We start from the raw sequence: 24,046 nt of genomic DNA on the forward strand, positions 1-24,046 counted from the left end.
ACCGTTAGTCAACGCGTCTTCTTTACCAACGATCAGTAAACGCAATGTGGAGATTTACCGCCACCTAGCGGTGTGGAGCCTGTGACTTTACCTCAGAATAAATAAATAAATAAAATCTGATAGACTAAACCAAAATAGAAAAGAAATAAACAAATCAAAACAAGATAAAATAACAAATACTGAAACAAACAATGATTCAGTCGATGCAAATTAAATACAAAAAGGGATAATGATATAAAATGATAAAAGAAAAGAAAATTCAACATTAAAAATAAGACACGATAAATAGAATTAAGATAAGATTAGATTATAAAAAAAGAACAGGTAACAACAACATATGAGAACGGATTTCATCTGCTTATTGCAAGAGATGTTTTTTTTTGTAAAAAAGTGTGCAGAATTAATAGTGATTAAACTAATGAACCACTAATCATGGACCTTCATCGTTCTGAGTTCACCATTAATAGTGATTAAACTAATGAACCACTAATCATGGACCTTCATCGTTCTGGGTCTCCATTAATAGTGATTAAACTAATGAACCACTAATCATGGACCTTCATCGTTCTGAGTTCACCATTAATAGTGATTAAACTAATGAACCACTAATCATGGACCTTCATCGTTCTGAGTTCACCATTAATAGTGATTAAACTAATGAACCACTAATCATGGACCTTCATCGTTCTGGGTCTCCATTAATAGTGATTAAACTAATGAACCACTAATCATGGACCTTCATCGTTCTGGGTCTCCATTAATAGTGATTAAACTAATGAACCACTAATCATGGACCTTCATCGTTCTGAGTTCACCATTAATAGTGATTAAACTAATGAACCACTAATCATGGACCTTCATCGTTCTGAGTTCTCCATTAATAGTGATTAAACTAATGAACCACTAATCATGGACCTTCATCGTTCTGGGTCTCCATTAATAGTGATTAAACTAATGAACCACTAATCATGGACCTTCATCGTTCTGGGTCTCCATTAATAGTGATTAAACTAATGAAACACTAATCATGGACCTTCATCGTTCTGGGTCTCCATTAATAGTGATTAAACTAATGAACCACTAATCATGGACCTTCATCGTTCTGGGTCTCCATTAATAGTGATTAAACTAATGAACCACTAATCATGGACCTTCATCGTTCACGGTCTCCATTAATAGTGATTAAACTAATGAAACACTAATCATGGACCTTCATCGTTCTGAGTTCACCATTAATAGTGATTAAACTAATGAACCACTAATCATGGACCTTCATCGTTCTGGGTCTCCATTAATAGTGATTAAACTAATGAACCACTAATCATGGACCTTCATCGTTCTGGGTCTCCATTAATAGTGATTAAACTAATGAACCACTAATCATGGACCTTCATCGTTCTGAGTTCACCATTAATAGTGATTAAACTAATGAACCACTAATCATGGACCTTCATCGTTCTGGGTCTCCATTAATAGTGATTAAACTAATGAACCACTAATCATGGACCTTCATCGTTCTGGGTCTCCATTAATAGTGATTAAACTAATGAACCACTAATCATGGACCTTCATCGTTCTGGGTCTCCATTAATAGTGATTAAACTAATGAACCACTAATCATGGACCTTCATCGTTCTGGGTCTCCATTAATAGTGATTAAACTAATGAACCACTAATCATGGACCTTCATCGTTCTGGGTCTCCATTAATAGTGATTAAACTAATGAACCACTAATCATGGACCTTCATCATTCTGAGTTCACCATTAATAGTGATTAAACTAATGAACCACTAATCATGGACCTTCATCGTTCTGAGTTCACCATTAATAGTGATTAAACTAATGAACCACTAATCATGGACCTTCATCGTTCTGGGTCTCCATTAATAGTGATTAAACTAATGAACCACTAATCATGGACCTTCATCGTTCACGGTCTCCATTAATAGTGATTAAACTAATGAAACACTAATCATGGACCTTCATCGTTCTGAGTTCACCATTAATAGTGATTAAACTAATGAACCACTAATCATGGACCTTCATCGTTCTGAGTTCACCATTAATAGTGATTAAACTAATGAACCACTAATCATGGACCTTCACCGTTCTGGGTCTCCATTAATAGTGATTAAACTAATGAACCACTAATCATGGACCTTCACCGTTCTGGGTCTCCATTAATAGTGATTAAACTAATGAACCACTAATCATGGACCTTCATCGTTCTGAGTTCACCATTAATAGTGATTAAACTAATGAAACACTAATCATGGACCTTCATCGTTCTGAGTTCACCATTAATAGTGATTAAACTAATGAACCACTAATCATGGACCTTCATCGTTCTGGGTCTCCATTAATAGTGATTAAACTAATGAACCACTAATCATGGACCTTCATCGTTCTGGGTCTCCATTAATAGTGATTAAACTAATGAACCACTAATCATGGACCTTCATCGTTCTGAGTTCACCATTAATAGTGATTAAACTAATGAACCACTAATCATGGACCTTCATCGTTCACGGTCTCCATTAATAGTGATTAAACTAATGAACCACTAATCATGGACCTTCATCGTTCTGGGTCTCCATTAATAGTGATTAAACTAATGAACCACTAATCATGGACCTTCATCGTTCTGGGTCTCCATTAATAGTGATTAAACTAATGACCCACTAATCATGGACCTTCATCGTTCACGGTCTCCATTAATAGTGATTAAACTAATGAACCACTAATCATGGACCTTCATCGTTCTGAGTTCACCATTAATAGTGATTAAACTAATGACCCACTAATCATGGACCTTCATCGTTCTGGGTCTCCATTAATAGTGATTAAACTAATGACCCACTAATCATGGACCTTCATCATTCTGAGTTCACCATTAATAGTGATTAAACTAATGAACCACTAATCATGGACCTTCATCGTTCTGAGTTCACCATTAATAGTGATTAAACTAATGAACCACTAATCATGGACCTTCATCGTTCTGAGTTCACCATTAATAGTGATTAAACTAATGAACCACTAATCATGGACCTTCATCGTTCTGAGTTCACCATTAATAGTGATTAAACTAATGAACCACTAATCATGGACCTTCATCGTTCTGGGTCTCCATTAATAGTGATTAAACTAATGAACCACTAATCATGGACCTTCATCGTTCTGGGTCTCCATTAATAGTGATTAAACTAATGAACCACTAATCATGGACCTTCATCGTTCTGAGTTCACCATTAATAGTGATTAAACTAATGAACCACTAATCATGGACCTTCATCGTTCTGGGTCTCCATTAATAGTGATTAAACTAATGAACCACTAATCATGGACCTTCATCGTTCTGGGTCTCCATTAATAGTGATTAAACTAATGAACCACTAATCATGGACCTTCATCGTTCTGGGTCTCCATTAATAGTGATTAAACTAATGAACCACTAATCATGGACCTTCATCGTTCTGGGTCTCCATTAATAGTGATTAAACTAATGAACCACTAATCATGGACCTTCATCGTTCTGGGTCTCCATTAATAGTGATTAAACTAATGAACCACTAATCATGGACCTTCATCGTTCTGAGTTCACCATTAATAGTGATTAAACTAATGAACCACTAATCATGGACCTTCATCGTTCTGAGTTCACCATTAATAGTGATTAAACTAATGAACCACTAATCATGGACCTTCATCGTTCTGGGTCTCCATTAATAGTGATTAAACTAATGAACCACTAATCATGGACCTTCATCGTTCACGGTCTCCATTAATAGTGATTAAACTAATGAAACACTAATCATGGACCTTCATCGTTCTGAGTTCACCATTAATAGTGATTAAACTAATGAACCACTAATCATGGACCTTCATCGTTCTGAGTTCACCATTAATAGTGATTAAACTAATGAACCACTAATCATGGACCTTCATCGTTCTGAGTTCACCATTAATAGTGATTAAACTAATGAACCACTAATCATGGACCTTCACCGTTCTGGGTCTCCATTAATAGTGATTAAACTAATGAACCACTAATCATGGACCTTCACCGTTCTGGGTCTCCATTAATAGTGATTAAACTAATGAACCACTAATCATGGACCTTCATCGTTCTGAGTTCACCATTAATAGTGATTAAACTAATGAAACACTAATCATGGACCTTCATCGTTCTGAGTTCACCATTAATAGTGATTAAACTAATGAAACACTAATCATGGACCTTCATCGTTCTGGGTCTCCATTAATAGTGATTAAACTAATGAACCACTAATCATGGACCTTCATCGTTCTGGGTCTCCATTAATAGTGATTAAACTAATGAACCACTAATCATGGACCTTCATCGTTCACGGTCTCCATTAATAGTGATTAAACTAATGAACCACTAATCATGGACCTTCATCGTTCTGGGTCTCCATTAATAGTGATTAAACTAATGAACCACTAATCATGGACCTTCATCGTTCTGGGTCTCCATTAATAGTGATTAAACTAATGAACCACTAATCATGGACCTTCATCGTTCACGGTCTCCATTAATAGTGATTAAACTAATGAACCACTAATCATGGACCTTCATCGTTCTGAGTTCACCATTAATAGTGATTAAACTAATGACCCACTAATCATGGACCTTCATCGTTCTGGGTCTCCATTAATAGTGATTAAACTAATGACCCACTAATCATGGACCTTCATCATTCTGAGTTCACCATTAATAGTGATTAAACTAATGAACCACTAATCATGGACCTTCATCGTTCTGAGTTCACCATTAATAGTGATTAAACTAATGAACCACTAATCATGGACCTTCACCGTTCTGGGTCTCCATTAATAGTGATTAAACTAATGAACCACTAATCATGGACCTTCATCGTTCACGGTCTCCATTAATAGTGATTAAACTAATGAACCACTAATCATGGACCTTCATCGTTCTGGGTCTCCATTAATAGTGATTAAACTAATGAACCACTTATCATGGACCTTCATCGTTCTGAGTTCTCCATTAATAGTGATTAAACTAATGAACCACTAATCATGGACCTTCATCGTTCTGAGTTCACCATTAATAGTGATTAAACTAATGACCCACTAATCATGGACCTTCATCGTTCTGGGTCTCCATTAATAGTGATTAAACTAATGACCCACTAATCATGGACCTTCATCGTTCTGGGTCTCCATTAATAGTGATTAAACTAATGACCCACTAATCATGGACCTTCATCGTTCTGGGTCTCCATTAATAGTGATTAAACTAATGAACCACTAATCATGGACCTTCATCGTTCTGGGTCTCCATTAATAGTGATTAAACTAATGACCCACTAATCATGGACCTTCATCGCTCTGAGTCTCACCATTCATAGTGATTAAACTAATGAACCACTAATCATGGACCTTCATCATTCTGAGTTCACCATTAATAGTGATTAAACTAATGACCCACTAATCATGGACCTTCATCGTTCTGAGTTCACCATTAATAGTGATTAAACTAATGAACCACTAATCATGGACCTTCATCGTTCTGAGTTCACCATTAATAGTGATTAAACTAATGAACCACTAATCATGGACCTTCATCGTTCTGAGTTCACCATTAATAGTGATTAAACTAATGAACCACTAATCATGGACCTTCATCATTCTGAGTTCTCCATTAATAGTGATTAAACTAATGAACCACTAATCATGGACCTTCATCGTTCTGAGTTCACCATTAATAGTGATTAAACTAATGAACCACTAATCATGGACCTTCATCGTTCACGGTCTCCATTAATAGTGATTAAACTAATGAACCACTAATCATGGACCTTCATCGTTCTGGGTCTCCATTAATAGTGATTAAACTAATGAACCACTAATCATGGACCTTCATCGTTCTGGGTTCACCATTAATAGTGATTAAACTAATTAACCACTAATCATGGACCTTCATCGTTCTGGGTTCACCATTAATAGTGATTAAACTAATGAACCACTAATCATGGACCTTCATCGTTCTGAGTTCTCCATTAATAGTGATTAAACTAATGAACCACTAATCATGGACCTTCATCGTTCTGGGTCTCCATTAATAGTGATTAAACTAATGAACCACTAATCATGGACCTTCATCGTTCTGAGTTCACCATTAATAGTGATTAAACTAATGAACCACTAATCATGGACCTTCATCGTTCTGAGTTCACCATTAATAGTGATTAAACTAATGAACCACTAATCATGGACCTTCATCGTTCTGGGTCTCCATTAATAGTGATTAAACTAATGAACCACTAATCATGGACCTTCATCATTCTGAGTTCACCATTAATAGTGATTAAACTAATGACCCACTAATCATGGACCTTCATCGTTCTGAGTTCACCATTAATAGTGATTAAACTAATGACCCACTAATCATGGACCTTCATCGTTCTGAGTTCACCATTAATAGTGATTAAACTAATGAACCACTAATCATGGACCTTCATCGTTCTGAGTTCACCATTAATAGTGATTAAACTAATGAACCACTAATCATGGACCTTCATCGTTCTGGGTCTCCATTAATAGTGATTAAACTAATGAACCACTAATCATGGACCTTCATCATTCTGAGTTCACCATTAATAGTGATTAAACTAATGACCCACTAATCATGGACCTTCATCGTTCTGAGTTCACCATTAATAGTGATTAAACTAATGACCCACTAATCATGGACCTTCATCGTTCTGAGTTCACCATTAATAGTGATTAAACTAATGAACCACTAATCATGGACCTTCATCGTTCTGGGTCTCCATTAATAGTGATTAAACTAATGAACCACTAATCATGGACCTTCATCGTTCTGAGTTCACCATTAATAGTGATTAAACTAATGAACCACTAATCATGGACCTTCATCGTTCTGAGTTCACCATTAATAGTGATTAAACTAATGAACCACTAATCATGGACCTTCATCGTTCTGGGTCTCCATTAATAGTGATTAAACTAATGAACCACTAATCATGGACCTTCATCGTTCTGAGTTCACCATTAATAGTGATTAAACTAATGAACCACTAATCATGGACCTTCATCGTTTTGGGTTCACCATTAATAGTGATTAAACTAATGAACCACTAATCATGGACCTTCATCGTTCTGAGTTCACCATTAATAGTGATTAAACTAATGAACCACTAATCATGGACCTTCATCGTTCTGAGTTCACCATTAATAGTGATTAAACTAATGAACCACTAATCATGGACCTTCATCGTTCTGAGTTCTCCATTAATAGTGATTAAACTAATGACCCACTAATCATGGACCTTCATCGTTCTGAGTTCTCCATTAATAGTGATTAAACTAATGAACCACTAATCATGGACCTTCATCGTTCTGAGTTCACCATTAATAGTGATTAAACTAATGAACCACTAATCATGGACCTTCATCGTTCTGAGTTCACCATTAATAGTGATTAAACTAATGAACCACTAATCATGGACCTTCATCGTTCTGAGTTCTCCATTAATAGTGATTAAACTAATGAACCACTAATCATGGACCTTCATCGTTCTGAGTTCACCATTAATAGTGATTAAACTAATGAACCACTAATCATGGACCTTCATCGTTCTGGGTCTCCATTAATAGTGATTAAACTAATGAACCACTAATCATGGACCTTCATCGTTCTGAGTTCACCATTAATAGTGATTAAACTAATGAACCACTAATCATGGACCTTCATCGTTCTGGGTCTCCATTAATAGTGATTAAACTAATGAACCACTAATCATGGACCTTCATCGTTCTGAGTTCACCATTAATAGTGATTAAACTAATGAACCACTAGTCATGGACCCTCATCGTTCTGAGTTCACCATTAATAGTGATTAAACTAATGAACCACTAATCATGGACCTTCATCGTTCTGAGTTCACCATTAATAGTGATTAAACTAATGAACCACTAATCATGGACCTTCATCGTTCTGAGTTCACCATTAATAGTGATTAAACTAATTAACCACTAATCATGGACCTTCATCGTTCTGAGTTCTCCATTAATAGTGATTAAACTAATTAACCACTAATCATGGACCTTCATCGTTCTGAGTTCACCATTAATAGTGATTAAACTAATGAACCACTAATCATGGACCTTCATCGTTCTGAGTTCACCATTAATAGTGATTAAACTAATGAACCACTAATCATGGACCTTCATCGTTCTGAGTTCTCCATTAATAGTGATTAAACTAATGACCCACTAATCATGGACCTTCATCGTTCTGGGTCTCCATTAATAGTGATTAAACTAATGAACCACTAATCATGGACCTTCATCGTTCTGGGTCTCCATTAATAGTGATTAAACTAATGAACCACTAATCATGGACCTTCATCGTTCTGGGTCTCCATTAATAGTGATTAAACTAATGAACCACTAATCAGGGACCTTCATCGTACTTGGTCTCCATTAATAGTGATTAAACTAATGAACCACTAATCATGGACCTTCATCGTTCTGAGTTCACCATTAATAGTGATTAAACTAATGAACCACTAATCATGGACCTTCATCGTTCTGGGTCTCCATTAATAGTGATTAAACTAATGAACCACTAATCATGGACCTTCATCGTTCTGGGTCTCCATTAATAGTGATTAAACTAATGAACCACTAATCATGGACCTTCATCGTTCTGGGTCTCCATTAATAGTGATTAAACTAATGAACCACTAATCATGGACCTTCATCGTTCTGAGTCTCCATTAATAGTGATTAAACTAATGAACCACTAATCATGGACCTTCATCGTTCTGGGTCTCCATTAATAGTGATTAAACTAATGAACCACTAATCATGGACCTTCATCGTTCTGGGTCTCCATTAATAGTGATTATTTCCATCTGGTGTATTTTTTTTTTTACTTAGTTTATATCCCGTTAATAAATCCTGTGTCTGATCAATCTTTATCATCGAGATCCGTGACAGTGCACCACTTCAAAGCTGTCGGATGAAATCAAATCATTGAGTAAACAAACGGCTCCTTCGGTGATGTGACAGTGTCTGCTGTCTAAAATATTTAAAATTCATTATCTCTGTTCTGATATGAAGGAGTCACTCCGGATTAGACTGCCTTCTTAAATAACTAATTCCTTAACTGCTCTTATGATTTTACTTACCATCGTGTTTTTCAAACAGAGCTCGGGATTCCGAGGATACTTGAATGCAGCACCGCTGTATTGACTGCTGTTAGAGCTACCCAGAGCTAATGTGGCTAAGGTAGGCTAACCTAGGCTGATAGACCTGATCTAACTCTCTGTTTGTTTAACTTTACTAAGATTATAAATCAGACTGATCCGGGTTAAACACGGGAACAGGATCTGGACTATAAAAACACAAATATAAAACTACAGTTAGAGATAAACTGATACTGATAACATCAGCTAGCTCCGCTGTTAGCATCGACGTGGTTCAAAAACATGGACATTTAGAATATAAAGGATTAAACTATGAAGGACATTTAAAGTATGAGGATTTAAAGGAGTAAATATCACTAACAAAGACCACCAGGATGACCTCAGCTTCTACTAAAGTAAGTCAAATCCTGTGCTATTCCGCGCTAAGCTGATTTAATACTGTCATTGTTCATAGAGATTGATTCCTAGTGTTTTATACTGATCGGAGGTCTAATGGGAATTATTGATGCTCTGATCTGGTTCATGATTAAACTCTACGTTATTTCAGTCCGTGTTTCTAGAAACTATATTTCCTCTAAAGCAGGGGTTCTCAACGTTGGGCTCGGGACCCCGTTGGTGGTCTCCAGATACCTTAACAAACTAGGAACATTTTTCAATGACACTGTTGCCGCTTTACACCTATTTTGCTTTGTAGTAACTCATTTTTATCAATTTTCCCCACCATTTTTGCCAACTCTGACATGTTTCTGCAACTTAAACCCCTTTTTGTCCATTTTAAACCTTGTCCACTTATTTCTGCCTGTTTTTGCCACTTTTAAACCAAATCTTGCCACTCTGCCTGTTGTTGGCTCTGTTGACACATTATTGCCACTGTTAACCCCTTCAACCACTCTTTAAGTCAAATTTCACCATTTTAAAAGCCTGTTTTTGCCAGTTTCTGACTATTTTCTGTCTCTGCTAACCCTTTTTGCCAGTTTAGATCAGTTTTCATCCCATGTCACCACATTTCCACCTATTTTTGCCACTTTAACGCCATTTCATCCACTTTTGAAGCACCTTTTACCATTAAATATGCCCATTTTCGCCACTTTAACCCATTTTGGTTAATTTTTTGCCACCTTTATTGAATTTTTGGCATTTCTTACCCATATGTGCTACTTGTAAAATCTAATTTCACCACCTTTCCCACCATGTCTTGCCATTATTAACTAATTTTAGCTATTTTTAATGTATTTTAATTTTGTTTTTAACAGAGGGATTTACACTTTTAAGAGGGCTTAAGTGGTTATTATTCAGGTTAAATATAAATATCACAGCTTAACTTCACAATGGACCATGGTTTTACTGACCTCCATGGGCCGCGGTTTGGCTGGATCCCAGAGACCTCCCCTCATGGACGGCCTTGTCTCCACATGACTGTTCTTGAATGTTCATGGCTGTTCAGCCACCTTCAGGGACAGGGGGGGCCCCGGTCTCTGGCTTATTTTGGGGGTCGCGGGCTGAAAAGGTTCAGAACCCCTGTTCTAGACAGCCTGTAGTGAAGAGTCAAAGACCTGCAGGTTAGGCTTCATTTATTATTAACAGAGGCTGCTGACTGGTTATTACTCATCTGTGTTCATTCAGGTTGGAGAGATCTTCTCAGCAGCGGGAGCCGCCTTCACTAAACTAGGAGAGCTCACCATGCAGCTCCACCCGGTGGCAGACTCCAGTCCTGCAGGGTAACCAACACTGAGCATTACAGGACTGACAGACATATGAACCATCGTTCTCTTATGTTGACCTTCCTGTGTTGGTGACCTTTGGAAAAGTGGGTGGGACCTTCCAGGAGTGAGGCTTCCACCCAACTATGGCCGACTATTTGGCAAAAATGGAGGGAAAAGGCCCCAACATCCCCAGCGTCACCAACATCCCATCCTCCCCTTTAAAGATGCCACTGAAGCTGATAAAACATTCCAGCCCTGTCTTTTAACGCCATCTTTATCTCCTTTCCGTCCGTGTAGCGGTCAGACGAAGAGCACGGTGAAGAGAAAGCTGTATGAGGACGGAGCTCCGCCCTCTGAAGGACCCAAGAAGTCTGTTAAAAAAACTCCAGCTGCTGGAACGCTGGGAACGCCGACTGTGGTCTCTGTCCCCACGGCTAAAGTGGTGATGACCTCCGGTCTACAGAGCCCCCCCAACAACAGCAGCAGTCAGCCAGCGCTGAAGAAACAGAAGACTGCAGGTCAGTCAGAACGATCCTGAAGGACGTAGTCTACATTTATCACTCCAGAGTCTCATCTGGACCACATCATTCATATCCTCCTAAAACCTGAGACCTCTGGTTCCACATACATTTTAAGTTTCGTCCTCTTCTTTGGCATCGGTAGGACCTGATCAGTTTAAAGCTTAGCCTTGTCTGACCAAAAATGATGCCCACAGTCTCCTGAAGGTCCTGTTTCTGCACAAAATCCAGACCTTGATCAGTTATAGAGCAGATGTTTAGGCCGGGGGTTGGCCTGTTGGTCAGCTGTTCCACGTAAATTCCTGAAAACATTCAAGCAAATGCCCTAAAATGTGTAAATACATTACCCACAATTCCACGAAAAATTATGGCTAATTCCCTAAAACATAAAAAAAAACAAAAAAAAAAACAAACCTCCAAAAATTTCATGAAAATTGCTGAAATTTGACACAACCTACAAATCTTTAAAACAGATTTCTATTAAAGAACAAACAAACAAAAAACCCCAGAATATTTCATTCAATTTCAAATAGCCAAAAGGTCAAATCAAACATCCTGTTAGAAAATCATTTCCCCTCATTTCTATTTCTTGAAAAAATTTCAAGTTTCAAAACAAATTCCCCAAAGGTTTTGGAATGCCAAAATTACTGAAGCAAACTCCACTCAACACCTCCGATGAAACTTTCCAAAATATTCTCCAAAATTTTCCATGAAAAGCTTAAACCTTTCCCAAATTTACAAATATATCATAACAAATTCCCCTAAAAATCCATGAAAATTCCTTCAAAGGTCAAAGGACACAACCCCAAATTCCCCTAAAAATCCATGAAAATTCCTTCAAAGGTCAAAGGACACAACCCCCAAATTCCCCTAAAAATCCATGAAAATTCCTTCAAAGGTCAAAGGACACAACCCCAAATTCCCCTAAATTTACAAACAAATATACCAAATTTGGATGAACTCAAGTGAATATTTTTAGCACAAATCCCCTATTAGAAAAGTCATTTCCCAAATTTCTATTTCTTAAAAAAATCTGAACAAGTTCCAAAAATTCCAGAAAAATCTGAAGCACATTTGCCCCAAAACACCAAGGAAACTCTCCAAAATTTTCAAACATATCACCAAAATTTTATGAAAATGTTTGAAAATTTCCCAAATTATCTGAACAAATTCCACAAAATGTGCCAATAGAATATGAAATACCTTATATTCTGTGTCAATTTCCCACAACAAATCCTGAAGATGAAAGAAAAAAAATCCATATCCCAAACATTCCCATGCAAATGCTCAAAAAAGGAAGCAAATTTCACCCCAAACTTTCATGAACTGTACAAAATATTCTCCAAAACTTCCTTGCTTGAAAATATCCCCAAAAATTTCACTGACAATCCATGAAAATTCCTGAAAATATTAAAGGAAACAAACCCAAAATTTCCTTAAATTAACAAATGTTTCCTCAAAATTTCAATGAAAATACAGAAATATTTGAACACAAATTCCCCCTGAGAAATTCAAATAAAATCTACTTTCAGAAATTCATTTCCCAAATTTCCATTTCTTAATACATTTCAATACATATTCCCAGAATTCCCATGGAAATGTCAAAACTTTTTGAAGCTCATTTCACCCTTTACCTCCAATGAAACTCCAAAATGTTCTCCAAAATTTCCATGAAAACCCCAAAATTATTCATTACATAATCTGAGAACTTCTCCAGTAAATTCCATAAAGTTCAGTGGACTCTGGACAGCTGTCTCCAACATTTAAATCTCTCTGATTAAGGAGAGGTAAAGGTGAAGGCCTCATATTTACATACAGGGACTTCTTTATCATGTGTATCTCCATCTGTCCTTAAATATCACCAGAAGCCTCCTGAACGTGTATCTAAAGATCTGAAATGACTGTTTACCTGTCTAGATGTGACTCTGAGCGCTCTGAATGACTCGGACGTGAACAGTGACCTGGTCGACATCGAGGGACTCGGAGATGGATCAAACTCCAAAAAACTGAACTTTGACCAAGGTCAGACTACATTCCTGTTTTAATGCTGGCTCTGCAGTGGTTTATTCCTCTGTGGTGGATTAAATTATTCTGCATGATGTCAGAATCCGCTCTGTTAGACTCAGCGCGAGGAACCTGACAGTAAACAGGGCTTTACACCGCTGTATGATCACTGATTGATCTGATCGGTTCTACTGATCAATACTCTCTCTGTTCTAACTGTAGATAACCTGAACCTGGACTCTAGTCTCATCATGAACATCACTGATTGATCTGATCGGTTCTACTGATCAATACTCTCTCTGTTCTAACTGTAGATAACCTGAACCTGGACTCTAGTCTCATCATGAACATCACTGATTGATCTGATTGGTTCTACTGATCAATACTCACTATGTTCTAACTGTAGATAAACTGAAACTGGACTCTAGTCTCATCATGAACATCACTGATTGATCTGATTGGTTCTACTGATCAATACTCTCTGTTCTAACTGTAGATAACCTGAACCTGGACTCTAGTCTCATCATGAACATCACTGATTGATCTGATTGGTTCTACTGATCAATACTCTCTCTGTTCTAACTGTAGATAACCTGAACCTGGACTCTAGTCTCATCATGAACATCACTGATTGATCTGATCGGTTCTACTGATCAATACTCTCTCTGTTCTAACTGTAGATAACCTGAACCTGGACTCTAGTCTCATCATGAACATCACTGATTGATCTGATTGGTTCTACTGATCAATACTCTCTCTGTTCTAACTGCAGATAACCTGAACCTGGACTCTAGTCTCATCATGAACCCCGGTGACCTCCCACTGCTCTCACGCTGACCCCTCACTTCCTGAGGTCAACTTCTCCAAAATTAGAGTCTTTACATCTGAAGAACTGTTGGATCCACTGAGACTCGTTGGCACCATCTGGATCACTTTATTTCTATTTTTCTGCTGATTTTATTTTGTTATTCTCTTTCAAAGACTTTTATTTTGTAGGAAAACAAAAACATTAGAAATCTTTGGGCACATTAAAACTAGAATCTCTTGTGTAACTCACCAGGAGACTGTGGAGAAGAGAGACTCTTTAAATCTGTGAATATTGGAGATTCTGACCCTGGTTCTCTTTGGTGTGATGATCTGTTTGGTGTTAGACCAACAGAAGCATCAGCAGGAAATAGATCAGTCAATGTGTGGATTTACAATTAAAAACTTTGTTTCATTGTCAGTGGTCTGATGTTTCCTCAGTCTTCATCTTTGGCCTAGTCCTTTTTAGAGCTTTCCTGTGCTCACTCTAAACAGACTTAACGGTGTAGTGGTGAAATCTGCTGCTATGAAATGTGATGACCCTTCTAGTTCCTCATATGCCATTGACAGCATCGACCTTCACCCTACCCCTCCATTCAACCAGAACCAGGACACTCTAGACCCTCACCCTACCCCTCCATTCAGCCAGAACCAGAACACCCTAGACCTTCACCTTACCCCTCCATTCAACCAGAACCAGGACACTCTAGACCTTCACCCTACCCCTCCATTCAACCAGAACCAGGACACTCTAGACCTTCACCCTACCCCTCCATTCAACCAGAACCAGGACACTCTAGACCCTCATCCTACCCCTCCATTCAGCCAGAACCAGAACACCCTAGACCTTCACCTTACCCCTCCATTCAACCAGAACCAGAACACCCTAGACCTTCACCTTACCCCTCCATTCAACCAGAACCAGGACACTCTAGACCCTCATCCTACCCCTCCATTCAGCCAGAACCAGAACACCCTAGACCTTCACCTTACCCCTCCATTCAACCAGAACCAGAACACCCTAGACCTTCACCCTACCCCTCCATTCAACCAGAACCAGGACACTCTAGACCCTCACCCTACCCCTCCATTCAACCAGAACCAGGACACTCTAGACCCTCACCCTACCCCTCCATTCAACCAGAACCAGGACACTCTAGACCCTCACCCTACCCCTCCATTCAACCAGACCCAGAACACCCTAGACCTTCACCCTACCCCTCAATTCAACCAGACCCAGAACACCCTAGACCTTCACCTTACCCCTCCATTCAACCAGAACCAGAACACCCTAGACCTTCACCCTACCCCTCCATTCAACCAGACCCAGAACACCCTAGACCTTCACCCTACCCCTCCATTCAACCAGACCCAGAACACCTTAGACCTTCACCCTACCCCTCCATTCAACCAGACCCAGAACACCCTAGACCTTCACTTTACCCCTCCATTCAACCAGAACCAGGACACCCTAGACCTTCAACCTACCCCTCCATTCAACCAGACCCAGAACACCCTAGACCTTCACCCTACCCCTCCATTCAACCAGACCCAGAACACCCTAGACCTTCACCCTACCCCTCCATTCAACCAGACCCAGAACACCCTAGACCCTCACCCTACCCCTCCATTCAACCAGACCCAGAACACCCTAGACCTTCACCCTACCCCTCCATTCAACCAGACCCAGAACACCCTAGACCTTCACCCTACCCCTCCATTCAACCAGACCCAGAACACCCTAGACCTTCACCCTACCCCTCCATTCAACCAGACCCAGAACACCCTAGACCTTCACCCTACCCCTCCATTCAACCAGACCCAGAACACCCTAGACCTTCACCCTACCCCTCCATTCAACCAGACCCAGAACACCCTAGACCTTCACCCTACCCCTCCATTCAACCAGACCCAGAACACCCTAGACCTTCACCCTACCCCTCCATTCAACCAGACCCAGAACACCCTAGACCTTCACCCTACCCCTCCATTCAACCAGAACCAGGACACCCTAGACCTTCACCCTACCCCTTCATTCAACCAGAACCAGGACACCCTAGACCACTGATAATCAACTGGTGGCCCAGGGGCTGTATCAGGCCCACAAAGCTTCCTGCCTGGCCCCCAGAAGATCTTTAAAAAGGAAAAGAAGATATTGTGGTTGAAAGAGTATTTTTTGGCTTTTAATGTCTGCAGCTGTTAAATCCACCCCCAAAACAATTAATATTGAAACACTTTTAGAATGACTGGACATTTGATTTGTTTTTACTGAAATTTACTGTCATAATGAGTAGATCTTTAAAAAGGGGTTAAGGTTGGCAGAAGTGCTGCAAAAATGACCAGATAAAGTGGTGAAAAGGGGTTAGAGAGTAGCAAAAATGGGTTGTGGAGTGGCACAAAGGGACAGAAATAGGCAGAATAAGTCGTGAAAAGAGTGTGGCAAAAATGGGCAAAAGAGGAAAAGAGGCAAAAAGTATCAAAAATTTGTTACAAATGAAAAAATAGTGCAAAAAAGTGTAGAAAAGGGGTTAGAAAGTGGCAAAAATATAAGAAAAGTGGCAAAAATGGATAAGAGAGTGTTACAAAGGGGATAAAACATGCAGGAAATTTGGGTCAAAAGGGGTTAAAATCTTGCAAAGAATGGTTTAAAGGGGTAAAAAGTAAAAAGGGGTTAAAAGTGTCAAAATGGGTTAATACCACATGGGCTAAATCACAATTCTGGACAGCCCATTCTCTGGGATTTTCAGGGGCCCAGACCCATCTCCTTGTGGCCTGCTGTATTAAAGATAATAGGGATGGATCTCACTGGTAATGATTAAAAATGTCCTGTGTTTTAAAAGAAAATAGAAATACTACTACAATAATATTTTTATCAGACCAAAACATTTATTTATTTTTTGTGGAATTGAAAGTCCAGCCCCAGAGTTTCTGTCAAAACTAAATCTGGTCCTTGTGCAAAAGTACTTGATGACCCCTGCCCTAGAACCTTCACCCTACCCCTTCATTCAACCAGGACACCCTGGACCTCGAAATCTTCCATGAATCCCTGCTTCTATAACAGTCCATATCAACCTTTATTACTGTAGAGGTCATCTCTAGCAGAGGAGCCTCTATCACACATGACCTTTATTACTGTAGAGGTCATCTCTAGCAGAGGAGCCTCTATCACACATGACCTTTATTACTGTAGAGGTCATCTCTAGCAGAGGAGCCTCTATCACACATGACCTTTATTGCTGTAGAGGTCATCTCTAGCAGAGGAGCCTCTATCACACATGACCTTTATTACTGTAGAGGTCATCTCTAGCAGAGGAGCCTCTATCACACATGACCTTTATTACTGTAGAGGTCATCTCTAGCAGAGGAGCCTCTATCACACATGACCTTTATTGCTGTAGAGGTCATCTCTAGCAGAGGAGCCTCTATCACACATGACCTTTATTGCTGTAGAGGTCATCTCTAGCAGAGGAGCCTCTATCACACATGACCTTTATCGCTGTAGAGGTCATCTCTACCAGAGGAGCCTCTATCACACATGACCTTTATCACTGTAGAGGTCATCTCTAGCAGAGGAGCCTCTATCACACATGACCTTTATCACTGTAGAGGTCATCTCTAGCAGAGGAGCCTCTATCACACATGACCTTTATCGCTGTAGAGGTCATCTCTACCAGAGGAGCCTCTATCACACATGACCTTTATCACTGTAGAGGTCATCTCTACCAGAGGAGCCTCTATCACACATGACCTTTATCACTGTAGAGGTCATCTCTAGCAGAGGAGCCTCTATCACACATGACCTTTATTACTGTAGAGGTCATCTCTAGCAGAGGAGCCTCTATCACACATGACCTTTATTACTGTAGAGGTCATCTCTAGCAGAGGAGCCTCTATCACACATGACCTTTATTACTGTAGAGGTCATCTCTAGCAGAGGAGCCTCTATCACACATGACCTTTATTACTGTAGAGGTCATCTCTAGCAGAGGAGCCTCTATCACACATGACCTTTATTACTGTAGAGGTCATCTCTAGCAGAGGAGCCTCTATCACACATGACCTTTATTACTGTAGAGGTCATCTCTAGCAGAGGAGCCTCTATCACACATGACCTTTATTGCTGTAGAGGTCATCTCTAGCAGAGGAGCCTCTATCACACATGACCTTTATTGCTGTAGAGGTCATCTCTAGCAGAGGAGCCTCTATCACACATGACCTTTATCGCTGTAGAGGTCATCTCTAGCAGAGGAGCCTCTATCACACATGACCTTTATCGCTGTAGAGGTCATCTCTAGCAGAGGAGCCTCTATCACACATGACCTTTATTACTGTAGAGGTCATCTCTAGCAGAGGAGCCTCTATCACACATGACCTTTATCGCTGTAGAGGTCATCTCTACCAGAGGAGCCTCTATCACACATGACCTTTATCGCTGTAGAGGTCATCTCTAGCAGAGGAGCCTCTATCACACATGACCTTTATTACTGTAGAGGTCATCTCTACCAGAGGAGCCTCTATCACACATGACCTTTATCGCTGTAGAGGTCATCTCTACCAGAGGAGCCTCTATCACACATGACCTTTATCGCTGTAGAGGTCATCTCTACCAGAGGAGCCTCTATCACACATGACCTTTATCGCTGTAGAGGTCATCTCTACCAGAGGAGCCTCTATCACACATGACCTTTATCACTGTAGAGGTCATCTCTACCAGAGGAGCCTCTATCACACATGACCTTTATCACTGTAGAGGTCATCTCTACCAGAGGAGCCTCTATCACACATGACCTTTATCGCTGTAGAGGTCATCTCTACCAGAGGAGCCTCTATCACACATGACCTTTATCGCTGTAGAGGTCATCTCTACCAGAGGAGCCTCTATCACACATGACCTTTATCACTGTAGAGGTCATCTCTACCAGAGGAGCCTCTATCACACATGACCTTTATCACTGTAGAGGTCATCTCTACCAGAGGAGCCTCTATCACACATGACCTTTATCACTGTAGAGGTCATCTCTACCAGAGGAGCCTCTATCACACATGACCTTTATTACTGTAGAGGTCATCTCTACCAGAGGAGCCTCTATCACACATGACCTTTATTACTGTAGAGGTCATCGCTATCAGAGGAGCCTCTATCACACGTGACCTTTATCACTGTAGAGGTCATCTCTACCAGAGGAGCCTCTATCACACATGACCTTTATTACTGTAGAGGTCATCGCTATCAGAGGAGCCTCTATCACACATGACCTTTATCGCTGTAGAGGTCATCTCTACCAGAGGAGCCTCTATCACATGGGTGGTGATTATAATCAGAGAATAAATGGTCAGCTAATAAACTTCAGTGACTGTGAATAGAGCTGTGAACACAGGATGATAGACCATATTCATGGTTTAAATTACTTTAATTTCATTATTAAACAGGACAGAAATCATAAAAATACATTTTATATTTCCTGATAGGGCCACAGATAAACATAGCATCAAAACCAGGGAAACCCCTCTGATGATGAAGAGAGATCTTTGAACAGGAACAGCTTTGAAGTGTTCTTGATGGTCTGGTTTCGGGATTCATATGTGATAAAGGACCACTTCCTGTTTCTATAGATCATGATGATGATGATGATGATGATGAAGAGGAGGAGTGTGTACAGCCAGCAGCAGCACGCTCACACTAGTACCACAGATCAATACCAGTAATGATGTGCTGCTACAGACGGCCACACAGACACTAACAGCCAGGCACACAGATGCATCATGGGAAAAAGTCTAACTTATCCGAATGTAGCAGGGCAGTGATGGTGGGTTTCTGTGGCCCAATCAGGAGTGAGCATGGCCCAGGTTCAGACTATGGGTCAGGGTTCCCACAGTCTGAGCTGTGCAGGGTTAATGGTGTTGATCCCAGAGCTCCCAGTGACAGCTCATCATGATCTGGAGACTAACATCACATCTACAAAACATGATGTGCTGCTAGAGCGAGACTGGGCCAATCAGAGTGAAGACTGGGCCGATCAGCAGTAAAACTGGGCCGAACAGAACAAAGACTGGGCCGATCAGAACAAAGACTGGGCCGATCAGCAGTAAAACTGGGCCGAACAGAGCGAGACTGGACAAATCAGAGGTAAAACTGAGCCGATCATTGAGAAGACTGGGCCGATCAGAGCAAAGACTGGACCGATCAGAGGGAAGACTGGGACGATCATTGAGAAGACTGGGCCGATCAGAGCAAAGACTGGGACGATCAGAGAGAAGACTGGGACGATCAGAGCAAAGACTGGGCCGATCAGAGCGAAGACTGGGCCGATCAGAGAGAAGACTGGGCCGATCAGAGCAAAGACTGGGACGATCAGAGCAAAGACTGGGCCGATCAGAGCAAAGACTGGGACGATCAGAGCAAAGACTGGGCCGATCATTGAGAAGACTGGGCCGATCAGAGCAAAGACTGGGACGATCAGAGCAAAGACTGGGCCGATCATTGAGAAGACTGGGCCGATCAGAGCAAAGACTGGGACGATCAGAGAGAAGACTGGGCCGATCAGAGCAAAGACTGGGACGATCAGAGCAAAGACTGGGACGATCAGAGAGAAGACTGGGCCGATCAGAGCAAAGACTGGGACGATCAGAGCAAAGACTGGGCCGATCATTGAGAAGACTGGGCCGATCAGAGCAAAGACTGGGACGATCAGAGCAAAGACTGGGCCGATCATTGAGAAGACTGGGCCGATCAGAGCAAAGACTGGGACGATCAGAGAGAAGACTGGGCCGATCAGAGAGAAGACTGGGACGATCAGAGCAAAGACTGGGCCGATCATTGAGAAGACTGGGCCGATCAGAGCAAAGACTGGGACGATCAGAGAGAAGACTGGGACGATCAGAGAGAAGACTGGGACGATCAGAGAGAAGACTGGGCCGATCAGAGCGAAGACTGGGCCGATCAGAGAGAAGACTGGGACGATCAGAGAGAAGACTGGGCCAATCAGAGCGAAGACTGGGCCGATCAGAGAGAAGACTGGGACGATCAGAGCAAAGACTGGGCCGATCAGAGCAAAGACTGGGCCGATCAGAGCGAAGACTGGGCCGATCAGAGCAAAGACTGGGCCGATCAGAGCAAAGACTGGGCCGATCAGAGAGAAGACTGGGACGATCAGAGAGAAGACTGGGACGATCAGAGCAAAGACTGGGCCGATCAGAGAGAAGACTGGGACGATCAGAGCAAAGACTGGGCCGATCAGAGAGAAGACTGGGACGATCAGAGAGAAGACTGGGACGATCAGAGCAAAGACTGGGCCGATCAGAGCAAAGACTGGGCCGATCAGAGAGAAGACTGTGCCAATCAGAGTGAAGACTGGGCCGATCAGCAGTAAAACTGGGCCGAACAGAGCGAGACTGGACAAATCAGAGGTAAAACTGAGCCGATCATTGAGAAGACTGGGCCGATCAGAGCAAAGACTGGGCCGATCAGAGCGAAGACTGGGCCGATCAGAGAGAAGACTGGGCCGATCAGAGCGAAGACTGGGCCGATCAGAGCGAAGACTGGGCCGATCAGAGCAAAGACTGGGCCGATCAGAGAGAAGACTGGGCCGATCAGAGCGAAGACTGGGCCGATCAGAGCGAAGACTGGGCCGATCAGAGAGAAGACTGGGCCGATCAGAGCGAAGACTGGGCCGATCAGAGCGAAGACTGGGCCGATCAGAGCAAAGACTGGGCCGATCAGAGAGAAGACTGGGCCGATCAGAGAGAAGACTGGGACGATCAGAGCAAAGACTGGGACGATCAGAGCAAAGACTGGGCCGATCAGAGCAAAGACTGGGCCGATCAGAGCAAAGACTGGGCCGATCAGAGCAAAGACTGGGCCGATCAGAGAGAAGACTGGGACGATCAGAGCAAAGACTGGGACGATCAGAGCAAAGACTGGGCCGATCAGAGCAAAGACTGGGCCGATCAGAGCAAAGACTGGGCCGATCAGAGCAAAGACTGGGCCGATCAGAGCAAAGACTGGGCCGATCAGAACAAAGACTGGGCCGATCAGCAGTAAAACTGGGCCGAACAGAGCGAGACTGGACAAATCAGAGGTAAAACTGAGCCGATCATTGAGAAGACTGGGACGATCAGAGGGAAGACTGGGCCGATCAGAGGTAAAACTGAGCTGATCATAGAGAAGACTGGGCCGATCAGAGAGAAGACTGGGCTGATCAGAGAGAAGACTGGGCCGATCAGAGAGAAGACTGGGCGGATCAGAGCAAAGACTGGGCCAATCAGAGCAAAGACTGGGCCGATCAGAGCAAAGACTGGGCCAATCAGAGTGAAGACTGGGCCGATCAGAGCAAAGACTGGGCCAATCAGAGTGAAGACTGGGCGGATCAGAGTGAAGACTGGGCGGATCAGAGCAAAGACTGGGCCAATCAGAGTGAAGACTGGGCGGATCAGAGCAAAGACTGGGCCAATCAGAGTGAAGACTGGGACGATCAGAGTGAAGACTGGGACGATCAGAGAGAAGACTGGGCCGATCAGAGAGAAGACTGGGCCGATCAGAGCAAAGACTGGGCCAATCAGAGCAAAGACTGGGCCGATCAGAGCAAAGACTGGGCCAATCAGAGCGAAGACTGGGCCGATCAGAGCAAAGACTGGGCCAATCAGAGTGAAGACTGGGCGGATCAGAGCAAAGACTGGGCCAATCAGAGTGAAGACTGGGCGGATCAGAGCAAAGACTGGGCCAATCAGAGTGAAGACTGGGCGGATCAGAGCAAAGACTGGGCCAATCAGAGTGAAGACTGGGACGATCAGAGTGAAGACTGGGACGATCAGAGAGAAGACTGGGCCGATCAGAGAGAAGACTGGGCCGATCAGAGCGAGACTGGGCCGATCAGAGCGAGACTGAAGAATTCAGACAGCATAAAGAGGAGTCAATGTTAATGTGAGAACAGTACGAGATTAAAGTCAGGTTGAGAAATGATGAAGAATATCTAACTGTGGTTATTCTGCTGTCACTCTGATGTGAGCTGTAATAACCTCTCTACTGCAAACTAATGGAATATTATCACACATCTGAGGTCAGAAAAATACTGCAGCTTCTGTCATCTGAAATCTGCAGATCAGATTATAATTTAATCTTAATCAAGATTAACTATCCAGCCTTGGTTCACATGAAAATGTTGAATATTAAATCTAAATAGTTTTCTTTGGTCATACTGTGGTTTCAAACATGGATCGGTATGCTCAGGTTTGGTTTACAGTCAAGGCTGTCTGAAGATTAAAATGTTTCATCAAGATTAATCTCAAGATTTCTATAGGTAATCTTGATTAATATCAGGAGTTCTGTCGATAATAGCAATCACTCTCGGGTTTTCTGACGATAATCATGGTCTATAATGGTGATTAACATCAGGATTTCTATCAATGATTTTAATTGAATTTCAGGATTTCTGTTAATAATAACAATTAATCTCAGATTTTCTGTTGATTATAGTGATTATTCTCAAGATTTCTGTTAATAATGGTGATTAATTTCAGGATTTCTGTAAATGATTTTAATTGAATCTCAGGATTTCTGTTGATAGTCGTGATTAATCTCAGGATTTCTGTCGATAATCATGATTAATCTCAGGATTTCTTTAGATAAATGTGATTAAATCAAGGAGTTCTGTAGATAATTGTGATTAATCTCAGGATTTCTGTCGATAATCATGATTAATCTCAGGATTTCTTTAGATAAATGTGATTAAATCAAGGAGTTCTGTAGATAATTGTGATTAATCTCAGGATTTCTGTCAATGATTTTATTCAATC

At 41.3% G+C, this 24,046-nt stretch overlaps 1 protein-coding gene across 2 annotated transcripts; it reads left to right on the plus strand.

Moving 5' to 3' along the window:
• The first annotated feature begins 9,238 nt into the window (after positions 1 to 9,238).
• Positions 9,239 to 14,675, plus strand: zgc:92664 (uncharacterized protein LOC436695 homolog). 2 transcript variants are annotated; one of them, XM_041782449.1, is made up of 5 exons: positions 9,239 to 9,307; positions 10,849 to 10,943; positions 11,226 to 11,446; positions 13,364 to 13,468; positions 14,223 to 14,675. In XM_041782449.1, the coding sequence occupies exons 2-5, from the start codon at positions 10,906 to 10,908 to the stop codon at positions 14,285 to 14,287; spliced, it is 429 nt and encodes a 142-aa protein (XP_041638383.1). In that variant the 5' UTR covers positions 9,239 to 9,307; positions 10,849 to 10,905; the 3' UTR covers positions 14,288 to 14,675. The 2 variants fall into 2 exon arrangements, with proteins under 2 accessions (XP_041638383.1, XP_041638382.1); XM_041782448.1 differs by having other exon boundaries at positions 9,253 to 9,620.
• The last annotated feature ends 9,371 nt before the right edge of the window (positions 14,676 to 24,046 follow it).

This window comes from Cheilinus undulatus, unplaced genomic scaffold (genome assembly GCF_018320785.1).
Source record: "Cheilinus undulatus unplaced genomic scaffold, ASM1832078v1 Contig16, whole genome shotgun sequence".
In the NCBI taxonomy this organism is placed as follows: Eukaryota; Metazoa; Chordata; class Actinopteri; order Labriformes; family Labridae; genus Cheilinus; species Cheilinus undulatus.